Source organism: Esox lucius, chromosome 20 (genome assembly GCF_011004845.1).
Source record: "Esox lucius isolate fEsoLuc1 chromosome 20, fEsoLuc1.pri, whole genome shotgun sequence".
Taxonomy (NCBI): Eukaryota; Metazoa; Chordata; class Actinopteri; order Esociformes; family Esocidae; genus Esox; species Esox lucius.
Genome location: NC_047588.1, coordinates 11,908,334 through 11,925,261, shown reverse-complemented (window position 1 = coordinate 11,925,261; position 16,928 = coordinate 11,908,334). Strand labels below are relative to the sequence as shown.

General features: G+C 39.8%; 2 protein-coding genes across 12 annotated transcripts in view; one reads left to right on the top strand and one right to left on the bottom strand.

Annotated features, from left to right (window-relative positions):
* Positions 1 to 5,654, top strand: part of LOC105031105 — a 31,297-nt gene extending 25,643 nt beyond the window's left edge. For 5 of the 8 annotated variants that reach the window (XM_010905347.3, XM_034288965.1, XM_034288966.1 and 2 more), the window contains 4 exons: positions 1,709 to 1,744; positions 1,948 to 2,025; positions 2,130 to 2,175; positions 5,451 to 5,654. In XM_010905347.3, the coding sequence (XP_010903649.1) occupies positions 1,709 to 1,744; positions 1,948 to 2,025; positions 2,130 to 2,175; positions 5,451 to 5,490 (200 nt within the window). In that variant the 3' untranslated portion in view covers positions 5,491 to 5,654. Of the gene's footprint in view, positions 1 to 831; positions 872 to 1,708; positions 1,745 to 1,947; positions 2,026 to 2,129; positions 2,176 to 3,064; positions 3,201 to 5,450 lie in introns of those variants that run through there. The other 3 variants (XR_004574915.1, XM_034288963.1, XR_003777619.2) reach the window with 2 other exon arrangements.
* Positions 5,655 to 8,232: 2,578 nt separating this feature from the next.
* On the bottom strand, positions 8,233 to 16,070 carry LOC106023721 (serine/threonine-protein kinase svkA-like). 4 transcript variants are annotated; one of them, XM_029115508.2, is made up of 7 exons: positions 15,540 to 16,070; positions 15,232 to 15,354; positions 11,615 to 11,760; positions 11,320 to 11,458; positions 10,186 to 10,293; positions 9,029 to 10,056; positions 8,233 to 8,860 (listed from the first exon to the last, which is right to left on the bottom strand). In XM_029115508.2, exons 3-7 carry the CDS (start codon positions 11,758 to 11,760, stop codon positions 8,482 to 8,484), a joined length of 1,800 nt encoding a protein of 599 aa, XP_028971341.1. In that variant the 5' UTR covers positions 15,232 to 15,354; positions 15,540 to 16,070; the 3' UTR covers positions 8,233 to 8,481. The 4 variants fall into 4 exon arrangements, with proteins under 4 accessions (XP_028971341.1, XP_028971338.1, XP_028971339.1 ...); XM_029115505.2 differs by having other exon boundaries at positions 8,235 to 10,056; positions 15,540 to 16,069; XM_029115506.2 differs by having other exon boundaries at positions 8,235 to 10,056; positions 15,660 to 16,069.
* Positions 16,071 to 16,928: the final 858 nt, after the last annotated feature.

Sequence of the window (16,928 nt, the reverse complement as noted above, 5' to 3'; positions counted from 1 at the left end):
GATGTGTTAGAGGCAGGAAAAATGGGCAAGCGTAAGGATCTGAACGTTGACAAGGGCGAAATTGTGATGGCTAGACAACTGGGTCAGAGCGTCTCCAAAACTGCAGCCCTTTTGTGGTGTCCCTGGTCTGTAGTGGTCAGTACCTATCAAAAAGTGGTCCAAGGAAGGAAAAGTGGTGAACCAGCAACTGGTTCATGGGTGGTCAAGGCTCATTGATGCACATGGGGGACGAAGGCTGGCCTGTGTGGTCCGATCCAACAGACGAGCCACTGTAGCTTGAATTGCTGAAAAGGTTAATGCTGCTACTGATAGAAAGGTGTCGGAACACAGTTCATCGCAGTTTGTGCCGACAAGGGGCATGTGAGCATCCGAACTGGACCAAGAAGCAATGGAATAAGGTGTAGTGGTCTAATTAATCACTTTTCCTTTTACATCACGTGGATGGCCGGGTGCATGTGGTTCGCTTACCTGGAGAACACATGGCACCAGGATTAACTATGGGAGGAAGGCAAGCCGGCAGAGGCAGTGTGATGCTTTGGATAATGTTCTGCTGGGAAACCTTGGGTCCTCCCATTCATGTGGATGTTACTTTGACACGTACCACCTACCTGAGCATTGTTGCAGACAATTCAAGGTGTTGTCTTGGCCTCCAAATTCCCTAGATCTCTTTTCAATTGAGCATCTGTGGGATGTGCTGGACAAACTGGTCCAATCCATGGAGGCCCCACCTCGCTACTTACAGGACTTAAAAGATCTGCTGTTAACGTCTTGGTGCCAGATACCACAGCACACCTTCAGAGGTCTAGTGGAGTCCATGCCTCAACGGGTCAGGGCTGTTTCGGCAGCAAAAGGGGGACCTGCACAATATTAGGTAGGTGGTCATAATGTTATGGCTGATCAGTGTATATGTCATATATGTAGAGGATTTCTCAACATATATTTACATATGTGCCCTAAATATGTTTATGAAATATATAACTTGCGCTTCTCACAATATCATAATACAATACATGTCATATGTTTTAAAGTTGAATATTATGTGTTGAAATAATGAATTATATGAATATGCAGTACATTAAGCATTTCTTCATTTCATCAGCACATCATGGAATTAACTTTCAAGACATTATTTTCCAGAGAATATCCTTATTATAGTGAGTTTAAAATGGGGAGCAAACCAACATAACCACCAGTCTAGGCCCTTTGGCATTACATTAATTACTGTGAAAAATACATTTATTATTGAGTCGATTTGTAAATTGTACAGTATGTATTTACCACAATTTCTGTTAAACATGTTGTAAGTAAAGAAATGACTGGGTAGAGTCAGTGATCTTCATTTTGATTTGTAAAGTATTACATATAATACATATATTAGTATATGTTAAAAAAAATATAGGCACATCTTAAAATATGTTTTCAAAAGATATGTCAGTATATAATAATAAATGGAACTGTTTTTTTGGAAGAGTAGACACATTCAGCACTAAACTCCAGTTGCATAAGTGGTGACCCTGTCCATTACCTAACTCCATGCAAGTGTCCAAGGAGGTGTTAAGATATGCAAGAAAAGCACATTTCCATTATACACTTGCAAAAGTATTTAAAATGACAAATATCAGTCACCCCCAGCAGGCATCTTGAAATATAAATAATGCTGTCCCTACTATCAATGAATGTACATAATCATTAAATGTTTCATTGACAGCCTGCCCAACTGTGAAGACTGATACTGGTGAAAAAGGTAAGGCTCTGTTAAAATGCAGAAATGTGTTATATTTATCTGAAAGTTGAGCAGGATATGCTGGTAATATTTGTACCCCAAACAAACATCCAAAAAGGAAGGTTTTGGAGGATAATAATTTTTACAGGTAAACTAGAGTGAGATTAATCTCTTACTTTGTGTAGAAAATATAAATTTTTGGTATCTAATCATGTTCCCATCAGGTGGTTCCCCAGTGCTCCCCACCAATCCCAGCCCCACACAATACTCTCTTGTGCTTGGTATAAGCCTTGGAGTTATTGGTATGTACCAGTTGTGCGTTTTCGTTTGTTTTGTGCCAAATAAAACATGAAAATGTTTATGTGAAGTAAAAAACAAATAATAATGTTTTCTCCCTCCACATCAGCCCTCCTTTGCTGTGGCATTTTCTTCTGGTGTTACAGGAATAAATGGTATGTACAGTTTTTAAAAGTTCCAATGTTATTTATGTACATCCTTTATACTGCAATGGCATCTTTAAGTCTCAACTTCAGCAGTGAAGAGGCGACTCTGAGATGCCGTCTTTATTGGCAGAGTTGCAAAGAAAAAGACATCTCAGACTGGACAATATTATTTTTTTTTTAAATGGGCGAAAGAACACAGTCACTGTACAGAGGAAGAACTCTGCCTAGATGGCCAGCAACCTGGAGTCGCCTTTTTGCTGTTTACTTTAAGATCACTGGAGGCTGGGAAACCCCTACAGCCACTGTGAGGCCACACCCCTAGGGCTTCGCCCTGCATAGCAAAAAATTAACTAGGCCTATATAAACAAGAAACCAGGAAACATGAACGTTCCCTCCCTGGATTCAAACCAGGTCTCCCACATAATAAGCTGTGTTTTTAACCACTACACCATGGAGCTATACATCTGTCAAGAGCATTTCAACATTAGGTCATTTTGTCACACATTAAAAATATTGCTAGACACCATTCAGCATTATGTCCAACTGACTAAAATGTTTAAGGTTTACCTCCACCACAAATAGCATCTATGAACTGTATAGCTTTTGCCCCTGACTGTTTTAATAGCTTATTAGCCATTCTTGAATGACATTGATGCAATAACTATCAATATAGGTGATGATGACTGACATTTTTGTCAAGTGAAAAGATGAGAGAATCATGTAGCCAGCATAGTTTTTGTCTGTCCTGAACAAATCCTATTCCTCTCTGTCTTGAAAAAAAATTGTACCACTCAGAAATATTTATACTCTTGGTACTTTTACAGCCGTCGCACTAGCCTAAGATAAGTAATTTTAGTAGATGTTGTAGCCTAATGTTGTAGCCTAATCTTTCTTACAGAAATCATGGTGTCTGCGTTTTAAAGCTACCTCCACCAATATTTTCCCTCGAGAGCAATGGTGTGACAACTGCGCCCTCTGCTGCTTCTCCTCCCCCTGCAGCAGACAGGCTCCAGCGTTCGACATCACCGGCCTTCTGACACCACCGTCCATCTCATCATGCATTTCACCTGTGTCTTGTTTAGCGCACCTGGTTCTCATTCTCATCATTCCCCCCAGTATATATGTTCCCTCTGCTCCCCCTGTCTTTGTGTGTTATTGTCTCTGTATCACAAAGAGCTGTGTTACGCTTCGCTCATCGACATTTATCACTTTATAATTAAACGATACTACCACTACGCCGTTCTCCTGCTCCTCCTTGTTCCACCCCGAAGAAGTGACAAATGGGCCATTCTTACAAGCTAGATGTAACGTTTGTAAAAAACACAGCTGCAACACTAATTGCTTTAACTACTTGTGTCAGAAGTGCTTAAATGACAGATACTAATACATAAGCATAAGCCTAACACTGCACTGCATAAGCCTAACACTGCACTGCATAAGCCTAACACTGCACTGCAACTTTCTGAAGGCTATTATTTAGGTATAAACTGGGGTACAGTTATACAGCTAGGTCTGAAAATATTTGGACACTGACACAATTTTCATAATTTTGTACGCCACCACAGTGGATTTAAAATGAAAGAACTAAGGCGCAATGGAAGTGCAGACTTTCAGCTTTAATTCAAGAGGTTGAACAAAAATATGTTATGAAACAATTAGGAATTGCAAACATTTTCAATGTCCCCTTATTTCAGGGACTTAAATGTAATTGGACAAATCAACACAATCATAAATAAAATATTCATTTTTAGTACTTTGTCGAGAATCCTTTGCAGGCAATGAGAGTTTGAAGTCTGTAATGCATGGACCTCACCAAACGCTGGGTTTCCTCCTATGTGTTTGCTTTGCCAGGGCTTTACTGCAGCTGTCTTCAGTTGTTGTATGTTCGTTGGTCTTTCTGCCTTAGGTTTGTCTTCAGCAAGTGAAATGCATGTTTGATCGGATTGAGATCAGGTAATTGACTCAGCCCTTGCAGAATATTCAATTTTTTTGCCTTGAAAAACTCCTCGGTTGCTTTCTAAGTATGTTTTGGGTCATTGTCCATCTGTAAAGTAAAGCACCATCCAAACAACTTCAACACTTCAGAATTAATCCGGTTGCTTCTGTCTTCTGTCACATCATCAATAAACACTAGTGACCCAGTGCCACTGGAAGCCATGCAAGCCCATGCCATCACACTGCCTCCACTGTGTTTTACAGATGACGCTATTCCAGAACTGGGCTGGCTTTTTTAGATGTTTTTTGGCAGTCTAAACTGGCCTTTCTATTCTTGAGGCTTATGAATGGTTGCATCTTTTGGTAAACCCTCTGTATTTGCTCTTATGAAGTATTCTCTTTATAGAAGACTTGGATAATGATATGCCTACCTCCTGGAGTGTTCTTCACTTGGCTGGATGTTGTGAAGGGGTTTTTCTTTACCATGGAAAGGATCCTACGATCATCCACCACTATTTTCTTCCATGGACGTCCAGGCCTTTTTGTGTTGCAGAGCTCACCAGTGCGTTCTTTTTTTTCTTAGAATGTACCAAACTGTTGATTTGGCAACTCCTAATGTACCTGCTATCTCTCTGATGGATTTTTTCTTTTTGCAGCCTAAGGATGGCCTGTTTAACTTGCATTGAGAGCTCCTTTGAGTGCATGTTGTGGGTTCACAGCAACAGCTTCCAACAGCTTGCGAATGCCACACCTTGAATCAACTCCAGACCTTTTACCTGCTTAATTGATGAAGAAATAATGGAGAAATAGCCCACACCTTTCCATGAAATCAGCTTTTGAGTCAAATGTCCAGTTACTTTTTGGTCCTTTCAAAAAGAGGGGGCTTCATATTAAAGACCTGTAATTCCTAAACCTTCCTCCAATTTGGATGTGAATGCCCTCAAATTAAAGCTTTAAGTCCATATTCATTATTTAACTGTAACTTTTAATATATTTTGGTAAACAGGACCTAACTGTATACTTGTTGTGAAATCTATGAAGTATGTTCTTTCAGGGTAAAACCTTAGCGAAATGTGGTTGTACCCTGTTAGAAATAATTTAGTGCACAGCTACAGAAGTGGCTTTTGAATACCTCACATTATAATATCTTGTTTGAAAGCTTGCAGTACATATTCATGTTTGCAATACAATAAACCTTTGAATAATGCCCCCGACCCAGATTTAGATTTTTTATTAGACCTGGTTGTAATTACCTTTATCCAGTTAAACTGTATGGAAAAAGCCCATTCTATCAAATTAAATAAAAATATTGATTTATTCACAATATTTCCTCCTATTTTGTTTTATAGGTCTGAAACTCATGTGATGTTGAAGAGTGTTCAAGTATAACATTTGGAAGAGGACCTGTGGCTGTGAATTCTGTAAACTTCTCTCTATTAAATCAATTAAGATGCTTACCAAATGTAAATAAGACACACATAGTTTTTCCTAGCCACTGAAATTCACCACTACTGTTGTTTGCTCCTTGGGGTTTAAGGCCAGGTGTCTCTGTAAAGCACTTTGTGACAACTGCTGTTGTAAAAAGGCCTTTATAAATAAATTTGATTATAAATACATTTGATTGACATAAAAAATAAATAAAGAACTATAAAAAGACAACTTCTAAAATATTGAAATGTTTTACTTAAAATCAGTCTGAATGGGATTCCATGTGTGGGGCGAAATATTCAGGTTTTTCTGCACGACACATTTATTTTATGCATTAGATATTGTATAGTATTAGTAAATCCTGTTTTAAAATAATAGATTGCTTATCTGCTTTTAGTCCAGGTCTGGTTAGATTGGAGAAGATTGTTCTGACTTGCTACATTTGTCACTTGTCAGTCTTCTCTATGCATACTGTTATTTTTATCTCTGTCTATTAAACTTTATATAAAGACAGTTGTACACATCTTTTGCATCAAGCATTCTCCATTTAGACCAAACATTTGTTTTTTTAGTGGCCTACTGTTGAAATGAGTTTAACTGAAGAGCAGTGACAAAGCTTAGCTTTCACTCCCATGTTTGCAAGGCTAAAGAGCCAGAGAAATGTGACATCGTCCCCACTGTCACAGTTTAGTCGATCCTAAGAATGCATTATGGAATCACAAAACATGCAGACGTCCTTCACTTCAATGTTAAATAAATACATCGTTGTTGTTTTTTCAAACAGTCCGGCTGTGTGTGACGGCACTGAAGAACAGGGGCAGCAGGTGGGAAGGGTACGTTTGGTTGATGGCAGCTGGAAAGCCGGCGAGGTGGAGTGCCAGCCGTGACACTGGATGGTTATGGGCTTCAGATATCTCCGTTTCCATTGATAGTGAACAAAATAAATTGAATCTAATATTAAGTCAATAACACAACATAATGTGGAGAAATATAATTGGTCTGAATACCTTCCCAAAGTATTTGGTTTTATTGTATATTTATAATAAAACTATAAATACAGCTTGTGTAATTTACAACTCCATTTACATAAAAGTTGGGACACTGCATAAAATGCAATACTGTTGCCATGAAAGGGTGCACATGATCTGCAACAATGCTCAGGTAGGTGGTACCTGACAAAGTAACATCCACATGAATGGCAGGACCCAAGGTTTCCCAGCAGAACATTGTCCAAAGCATCACACTGCCTCCACCGGCTTTCCTCTTTCCCATAGTGCATCCTGGTGTCGTGTGTTCTCCAGGTAACACACACACCCGGCCATCCACGTGATATAAAAGGAAACATGATTTATCAGACCAGGCCACCTTCCATTGCTCTGTAGTCCAGTTCTGATGCTCACATGCCCATTGTAGGCACTTTCGGCAGTGGACAGGGGTCAGCATGGGCACCCTGACTGGTCTGCAGCTACACAGCCCCATACACAACAAACTGCGATGCACTGTGTGTTCTGACACCTTTCTATCTGTATCAGCAATCACTTTTCCAACAGTTTGAGCTACAGTAGCTCGTATGTTGGATCGGACCACATGGACCAGCCTTTGCTCCCCACGTGCATCAATGAGCCTTGGCCACCCATGACCCTGTTGCCGCTTCACCACTTTTCCTTCCTTGAGCCACTTTTGATAGGTACTGACCACTGCAGACCGGGAACACCCCACAAGGCCTGCCGTTTTGGAGATGCTCTGACCCAGTCGTCTAGCCATCACAATTTGGACCTTGTCAATGTCACTCTGATCCTTGCGCTTGCCCATTTTTCCTGCTTCTAATACATCAACTTTGAGGACAGAATGTTCACTTGCTGCCTAATATATCCCACCCACTGACAGGTGCCATGATAACGAGATAATCAGTATTATTCACTTCACCTGTCTGTGGTCATAATGTTATGGCTGATCAATGTATGTTGGTCCAAAACCTCTATACTGTATATTTTACAGCATTAATTGTGCCTTCACAGATGTGCAAGTCACCCATGCCATGTGCACTAATGCACCCCCATACCATCACGGATGCAGGCTTTTAAACTGTGCACTGATAACAAGCTGGATGGTCCCTCTCCTCTTTAATCTGGAGGACGCAATGTCCATGATTCCCAAAATCTATTTCAAATTTTGATTTGTCAGACCACAGGACAGTTTTCCACTTCACTTCAACTTAAATGAGCTCAGGCCCATTTAAGTTGTTTATACCTGCTTCCTTCTTTGCATGGTAGAGTTTTAACTGGCATTTGTGAATGCAATGACAATCTGTGTTCATAGACAATGGTTTTTGGAAGTGTTCCTGAACCCATGCAGTGATTTCCACTACAGAAATGTCTGAATCATGAGTAAAATCACATTTGACCTGGTGAAGACAGCCTGTCTCCAGATACAATCTTCAACCATTGTTTTCTTTCCAAGACATTTCTTATCACACTACACTAACAAAGTTTTTGGTCAAGATTTTATTTGTGAAACTGGCACAAAGGAATCTATTGTAATTGTCTGGGCCTGGGAAAATAATATTTCTTTTGGTTCATTCAAAATACTATCAATTCTCACTTATGGAACAAACCCAGACGCGTGTTAACTACTTCTAAATTCCCTTACTGTGCAAATAAATCAATCAACACAAACATTACCTTATTTCAGATAAATATTTCAGATTGTATGTACCAGATATTTATTATTAATAATTTTATTACAAAATATTCAAACAATCTCTTGCCTTGTATAAATGTTGAATGCATGTATATATACAAATTAAAAAAATAAAATAATTAGCAAAGAAATGTGGTAAAAATGCGGAAAAAAATCCTCCCCTTCCATGCATGAACAGTTTCCACTGAAGGTGGGTGAATGGGTGAACCACCATCTGGAAGAGTCCCAACTATTTAACTACCACCAACGTTCTTATGACTTGTTGTTGTACTTTATATCTTCATACTTCACTATCCTACCTCCTTTAGTCTCCACCTCCTTCTGCTCCCAAGACTCCACCTCCCCATCTGTTTGCATATAGCGGCTGATTCTCACATTGCCCGTTTGGGGAAGTGGGCACGGAAAACCCTTTGATGCCTCTTGGTAGAGTAGCTGATTCATGACAGCTGGACTGCGTTGAACCACTGCCTTACCCTGCTGTACCTTGGCACAGGGAGTTGGTGATTTCTTGACCTCAGGTTTTGGAAGAGCTGCCAGCTCAAATCTTGACGGGGAAGGAGACCGCTGTAGAGGAGCTTGTGGCAGCAACTGCATCTTGACCTCAGCCTTTGGCAAGGCTGCACACTCCCATCTAGATGGAGAAGGCGCTCTCACAGGAGCTCTCACTAATGTCTTGACATCAGGCCTTGGTGGGGTTTTGTGCTCAAATCCTAATGGAGACTGTGACCGTTGTACAGGAGCTTCAGGACTTGGTGTTATTTTAACATCAGGGTTCGGAGAAGCTGCAGCACGCTCCCATCTAGATGGAGAAGGCGCTCTCACAGGAGCTCTCACTAATGTCTTGACATCAGGCCTTGGTGGGGTTTTGTGCTCAAATCCTAATGGAGACTGTGACCGTTGTACAGGAGCTTCAGGACTTGGTGTTATTTTAACATCAGGGTTTGGAGAAGCTGCAGCACGCTCCCATCTAGATGGAGAAGGCGCTCTCACAGGAGCTCTTACTAATGTCTTGACATCAGGCCTTGGTGGGGTTTTGTCCTCAAATCCTAATGGAGACTGTGACCGTTGTACAGGAGCTTCAGGACTTGGTGTTATTTTAACATCAGGGTTCGGAGAAGCTGCAGCACGCTCCCATCTAGATGGAGAAGGCGCTCTCACAGGAGCTCTCACTAATGTCTTGACATCAGGCCTTGGTGGGGTTTTGTGCTCAAATCCTAATGGAGACTGTGACCGTTGTACAGGAGCTTCAGGACTTGGTGTTATTTTAACATCAGGGTTTGGAGAAGCTGCAGCACGCTCCCATCTAGATGGAGAAGGCGCTCGCACAGGAGCTCGCACAATCGTCTTGACCTCAGGCCTTCGTGTACGTTGTACAGGAGCTTGAGGACGTGGCAATTTATCTTTCACCTCATTATGAGGAAAGGGTTTCTGAATATTTTCCGTTTGTTGTTCCCTGGTGTTGCCACCACTATCGTTTGCCCTTCGTATCTCCGGGATGACCTCAGCCATAGTGGCCCGTAATCTGGGGTTACTCTGCACCATCCTACAGACAGCATTACAGTACTTTTGGCCTTGATGACTGAGGGTCTGCTGGATCTTTTCTGGACAGACACTCGGGGTATGCAGCCGCACTCTGGCACAAAGTTCAGCAATGATTTTACCCATTGCCCACACATCTGAGCGCTGGTCTCTTTGGCTTGTCCTCTGCAGGACCTCAGGGGGAGAGTAGGCCTCGTTGCCCATATTAATGGCAGAATTGAGGCCATTGCGGAAGAATTTGGCCAGTCCCATATCAATGATCACAGCTCGGTGTGTTTCATGCTCTACCTAGAATAGATTTGATGGAGGTTGAGAAATAGAGATTTATGTACACAGTATTCATATACTGTGATAATGTCTTTTTTTCCTCAACAACAAAACAATAAATATCAAAATCTATTTGAAAGCTTGTCTCACCATGATGTTGTCAGGTTTGAGGTCCTGATGGACGATGTCTTTGCTGTGTAGGTGAAGTAGTCCTTCACACATGCCTGTGATGATGGTAGCCTTTATAGGTGGACTCAACTGTGGGAAACAAAGGATTTGATGTACATTTTAGTAATTTACAAGGCTTCTCAATTTTTTTTATATGAAAACAGTATATTATATGCCGGGGGTCAGTATAGCCCCTTGTTTCTATCCTGAACAAACCCTCTTTTGCCACTGGCAGTTTTAATAGTTAATTGGCCATTCGTGAATTAAATTGATACAGTTAAACTGACTGACGTTTCTTACAAAGTTTACCTCCACCACAAATAACAGCAATGTATTGCATTTGCCACTGGCCGTTTTAAAAGCGTATTTGCCAGTAATAAGTTTTACCGGTATCTACTAACTTCCTGGAATAGTCATAAGAATTGAACAATTGCTAGCGAGTCTGCCAAAGCCATTTCCTTTAATGGCATAGGAAAATATTTTTTTCTTTCATGGCAAAACAACATACTTTTTTCTTTCATTCGTGAATTACATTTATACAATAACTATCAATAAAGGTGACGATAACTAACCTTTTCATCAAGTGAAAAAACGAGAGAATAGTGGAATCTACCAGAAATAAGAAATGTCGTCGCTCTCAATTGATTCGAACGTAGGTCTTCCATATGAAAGACTCTGTCGTTATACGCCATGGCATTACACGATTAAGCAGTCGCTAGACTCCATTGAGTATTGTGTTAAATAGGCTTACTAGTATCTATTAACTTCCTAGGAATAATCATAAGAATTGAGCAATTGCTAGCGAGACTGAAGTTGGTCAGTCGGTCAGAGACTTTCCCTCTTCTTGGCCGGCTCCGCTTACACAGTCCGGCAGAGATCGATGACTTTTGATTTAAAGAAAACCGATATCACTACATTAGGACCTCTGACTTAGCAGTCTTAACAAAAGTACCTTTTGTATATAATGTTGGGAAAGACTCCTCAAAATAAATATTTATCAGATATTTGGAAGTATTGTCGTTATGAAGTTGTTGGTATGGAGAGTGACAACGTGTTTACATTTGTGAACACTGTCACATGCATGTTTTGCGGAAGAACTAGGATGCAAAAACGTACCTGTATTTTAGATTTGGATGATGTGAAGATGGTGGTCTCCAGCTCCTCTCCAAAGATGAACTCCATGGGAATGATCCACTTTGAGTCCTTGAGTGTTGGATTACCCAGAAGCTTGACTATATTAGGATGTACCGCTTTACTGTTGTCCCAAGTCAGAGAGAGAGGATGAAAGAAAGCAGGGAGAAATATTGTTTTAAGGGCAACCAAGCTCCTCTGTACTGATGATCTACATCATATCATAATTTCTGAGTTCCTGTCCACGTAGCACATTGTTAGCACATGTCTGTTTACTCACTTGTATACTTGACACTCCCTCTCCAAGTCTTTCCTGTTAATTAAATGTTGTGGTACTTTCTTGATTGCAGCCCAGGTGTCATTATACTTCTCCCTGTATATCTTCCCAAAGCAGCCAGCAGCAATAGTGCTGGTAGAATATGCCATCTATGGGTTTAATTAGGAGTGGGGTCAATGTCTAAAATAATTGTTTACCATTTGTTTACCAGAAACATTGAGACCATCCATAAAGAGAAAGATATAGATGTGAATGAAATACTGTACATATTGAATGTGAAATTTACAAAATTGGCCAAATGTTTTCAGATTTTTTAAATATGTATTCCAAATACATTTAGAAATTGTCATCATGCATTAAAAATTCATACATTTATAATTTGAACAATTTAAAATGTATTCTGTATTGGCAAAAACATTTATAGCATTCACTTTTGCATAAAACTATCATAGAACTATTGTTAAAGTAGGCACACAGTTTAAGTACACAGTTTTCTGCATGTTACAAAGATAATTTTAAACCAGATGCTTTGAATCCTTTATGCTGATTGTCAGTCAGCCAGCCATGATTTATGTCTCCGTATACATCATGTATAACATCCAGTCACATTTTACTGCTCCACTTGCATTGGTAATCGATTTGTAACAGCAAAAAAGTATCTTAGGGGTTTGTGATATTTAGCACTGGTAAGTGCTTAGTCCTGAGTCCAAGCACTCTTGGATGTGTTTCATTTATAACAGGTCTTAGCCATGGGTATATTGCCAATATTTCACACCGCCTTGTGCCTTATTGCTTAAAGATACAGTTGTGCTCAAAAGTGTGCATACCCTTGGAGAATTGGTAATATATGTACCATTTATCAAGAAAACATTGAGCAGGCAAAACACATGTTATTTCTTATTCATTTTCAACTGTAGGTCATAACAGAATGGTACAATCATTAAAAAGAACATAGCAACAAATATTTTTTTTTACTTACCCCTGTTCAAAAGTCTGTATACCCTTAGTTCTTAATACAGCATCAATGACAGCGTGCTGTCTTTTGTAATAGTTGTCTATGAGGCCCTGAATTTTTGCAGGTGGTATAGCTTCCCATTCGTCTTGGCAAAATGCCTCCAGATAATGCAATATCTTTGTTTGTCTTGCATGAACCGCATGTTTGAGATCTCCCCAGAGTGTCTCAATGATATTAAGGTCAGGAGACTGTGATGGCCACTCCAGAACCTTCACTTTTTTCTGCTGTAACCACTGGAGTGTCAACTTGGCCTTGTGCTTAGGGTCATTGTCGTTCTGGATAGTCCAAGAGCGTCCCATGCGCAGCTTACGTGCAGAAGAATGCAAATTGTCTGCCAGTATTTTCTGATAACATGCTGCATTCATCTTGCCATAAATTTTCACAAGATTCCCCATGCCTTTAAAGCTCACACACCCCCAAAACATCAGTGAGCCACCACCATGCTTCACAGTGGGGATGGTATTCTGTTCACTATAGGCCTATAGGCCTCCGAACATAGCGCTTATGGTTGTGACCAAAAAGCTCTATTTTGGTCTCGTCACTCCAAATTACAGTGTGCCAGAAGCTGTGAGGCGTTTCAAGGTGTTATCGAGCATATTGCAACTAGGCATTTTTGTGGTATTGGCGCAGAAAAGGCTTCTTGCTGGCAACACGACCATGCAGCTAGTTTTTGCCCAAGTATCGTCATATTGTGCTCCTTGAAACAACCCCACCGTCTTTTCCCAGAGCAGCCTATATTTCTCCTGAGGTGACCTGTGGGTTTTTGTATCCCAAACAATTCTTCTGGCAGTTTTGGCTGAAATATTTCTTGGTCTACATGACCTTCGCTTGGTATCCAGAGATCCCCAAATTTTCCACTTCTTAATAAGTGATTGAACAGTGCTGATTGGCATTTGCAAGGCTTTGGTTATCTTTTAATGTCCTTTTCCATTTTTATAAAGATCCATTACCTTGATATGCAAGTTTTTCGACAGTTCTTTCCAGCGCCCAATGGCTCAGTATGTAGCCTGCTCAGTGCATCCACGTGAGAGCTAACAAACTCATTGACTATTCATACACAGACACTAATTGCAATTTAATAAGCCACAGGTGTGTGAAATTCATCTTTAATTGCCATTTTCACCAGTGCGTGTCATCTTGTGTGTCTGTAACAAGGCAAAACATTCAAGGATATGTACACTTTTGATCAAGGCCATTTGGGTGATTTCTGTTATCATTATGATTTAAAAAGGAGTCAAACAACTATGTGATAATAAATGGCTATGATCACTATCCTTAAATAAAAGACATGTTGCATGATCAGTCATTTTCAGAATCAATGCCAACATTTCTGCCAGGGTATGCAAACTTATGTGTACAACTGTATCATTATCAAAGAGAAAATACCAATCTTCGACAGGGTTATAAATGAGTGGGTGAGAAGGGCGTGTCTGTTTATTACAAATTAAAGTGAATAGTGTTATGCCACTGTTGAATAAAGGTACTTCTGAATCATGGTATTTATGGAATCATGTACCATAGTTTTAATCTTGATGAATGATGGTACAACAATGCAAAGATGTACGGAGGGTAAACACAGGTAAGTGCAGTTTACCCCAAGTTTTTAAATCTGTTATGGCAGTTTACACACACCTCATGGAAAATTTACTTTATCTTTTATTTTTTACAGCGACTAGCAATTACAGTTTACATTAATTACATTTAAATAATATTTTTCCACTGCACTACTGAATCATGGTACTGTTATTGTACTTAAAATAACCATGGTGTTCCTTTAGACATGGTACAGTATATCTAAATGATGGAATTGGACCATGGTTTAAGCTTTGAAGTATGACAGTAGTGCACTACACTTAAATATTACTATTGTAATAGCATCATAGGGCTGGCAGTTGGATTTCCAAATCGAATTGCTGAACTAAAATATCTGAAGACTCACATTTTCAACTAATCTGATGGTTGCTTCTTAATGTTGCTCAATCGTTGGATAAATTACTAAAACTAAAATGTTGTAAAACTAAAAAACAAAGACTGTAGGATGGTAGTTATTTAGGTCACTACCATGCCAGGAAACATTATGGTATTTTCATGCCATGATAGTGACTAAAGGTGTTCCTATTTCCTTAGGCGTTCCTGGCTCCTTAGATAGTTTTTAAGCCAGCACAGTTAAATGTGGTCAAACAGGTATTTCAAGCTCTTAGAAAAAAAGTATATGTATGTTTGTTAGGACAACAATAGCTCATGCCAGCTAAGCAAAAGGGGATTGCTGAACTATCAGAATAAAAGGATGAGACACTGAATAAGAAAATGCAGAATATGAAAATTCTCTTTTTCCCTATCAATGTGTATTGCCCTTTAGACAAAGCTTTTAAATAAATAGACACATTTGGTAATGAACAATTTACATCATAATTTCCTTTGTTCTATTTCACAAAAGCAATAGCAAAAGTTAGCAAAAATTAATAACACAACTTTATTAGTGTAATTAATAAAGTTAGGATTTTAATTAGACAAACAGTATGCATACCCATTTTTCATTTTATAAATAGGAAGGGAGTCAAAAACCTAAACTAAAATTAAAATACAATACTATAATCATCCTTACCTCATTCACTTTTGATTAGTCCGTACTGTTTTCTTGCTGTATCAGGTTAAGATGCGTATGTGAATACAGCTGTCTGGGTGATTACCGGTCTTTGGCATCACCTACTAAGTCACACCCCTTTCTCTGGAAATGTTGGAAATAAATAGAAACAGTGTGGCACTCAGATACCAGATATAATTATATAATGGAACACACATGAATAACGAGAATCACCGGTCAAGCAAACTGGTCACAGTACAGTGCCCATAGAAATAAAACAAGAAAACAACTGATACCAAAACTAGACTGGAGACGTCGCAAGAGCGTACCGTCATTGGCATAGCGTAATATGCAATGGACGCGGTTTCTGGGTCGCTGAACGTGGAGATGAACAGCTCCTAGCATCAGTGAAGCAATAGATTTTAGTTGGTTTTATCGGCACTACACACCACAGCATTAAAGTAGGGCTGCCCCTGGTTAGTAGTTTGACGACTGCGCCCTCTGCTGCCGCTCCTCCCCCTGCAGCAGGCAGGCTCCAGCAGTCGACGTCACCGGTCTTTTAACGCCACCGCCCATCTCATTAATTCATTTCACCTGTTGTCTTGTTTAGCACACCTAGTCCTCATTCTAATAATTCCCCCAGTATATATGTTCCCTCTGCTTCCCCTGTCTTTTTGTGTGTTATTGTCTTGCCTGCTAAGAGCATTGTCAGGCTACGCCATTTATCTTACTATTAAATACAGTGAACAAGTACGACTTGGTCTTCCTGCTCCTCATTTCCACTCGAGCCTGACAAGTGGTTATCAAGTTGGTGGATTATACAATTTGAAAGAACATAGTAATCCTGCATTATTGCTTATTATAAGATGAACTGTATTTGATAACTGTACTGTTGGTTATGTACTACAGGATACACAAAGGAGCTCACTAATGACTGACTGTTTAGGAAAACGATAGGAAAGATTTTACAATTTATGATTAGTCACTTGGGATAAAAGCATAAAGGCATTTTTGCAAGCGGATGCGAGCACACCAACTGACATTTTGTACACATGAATTTGGATTAGATTCAACTTTATTGACATTGAACAGTACCAGTACAGTAAAACAAAATGAAGTTAGCATCTAAAAAGAAGTGCAAATAGAAGAGGGGAGGAAATGTACTAGTATTGTGTAAAGTGTATGTTACAAGTGGAGTGTATTGTGCAATGAAAGCAAATACAGTGGTGAAAAATGGCAATTCTAAATAACCAATGAAGGCATTATGGCATTAAAGTATTAAGTTATACATTTACAAGTACTAAATATATGTATGTGCAAGTGGGAATGAGTAGTTGTGCGAGGAGGCAAATGCAAGTACAAATTGCAATTCTGACTGTGCAGTCGAGCAAGTTGGAGGTGTAAGGTGGTCTGTAACGCTGGGATAGCAGAAATGATGTTCCGAGGAAGATGTGCATGTAACATCCGAAAAAGAGAAAAGCAAGTACAATGGCAATTCTAAATGTGCAGTGCATGTACATTTGAAGGTGCAAGGTGGCTTGTGCAACTGAAATTCAGGGAAAGCAGTAATGAGGTTCCCGAAGTAGACAAGTAGTACAAGGGAGAAGTGCAACAAGGTCCCTGAAAGGCAGTACTAAGTGGTGGGTGGGTGGGTATGTTGGGATGGGTTACAGAGTTCAGCAGGGTTACAGAAGATGGGAAGAAGCTGTTCCTGAGCA

What these genes read in the sequence shown, in the direction of transcription:
- LOC106023721 (XM_029115505.2), bottom strand. Translation starts at nt 11,760, where the DNA reads ATGGCATATTCTACCAGCACTATTGCTGCTGGCTGCTTTGGGAAGATA. An exon ending in AGGGAGTGTCAAGTATACAA is followed by an intron (nt 11,459 to 11,614) that starts GTGAGTAAACAG and finishes TTGGGACAACAG; the next exon opens with TAAAGCGGTACATCCTAATA. An exon ending in TCAAACCTGACAACATCATG is followed by an intron (nt 10,057 to 10,185) that starts GTGAGACAAGCT and finishes AATCTATTCTAG; the next exon opens with GTAGAGCATGAAACACACCG.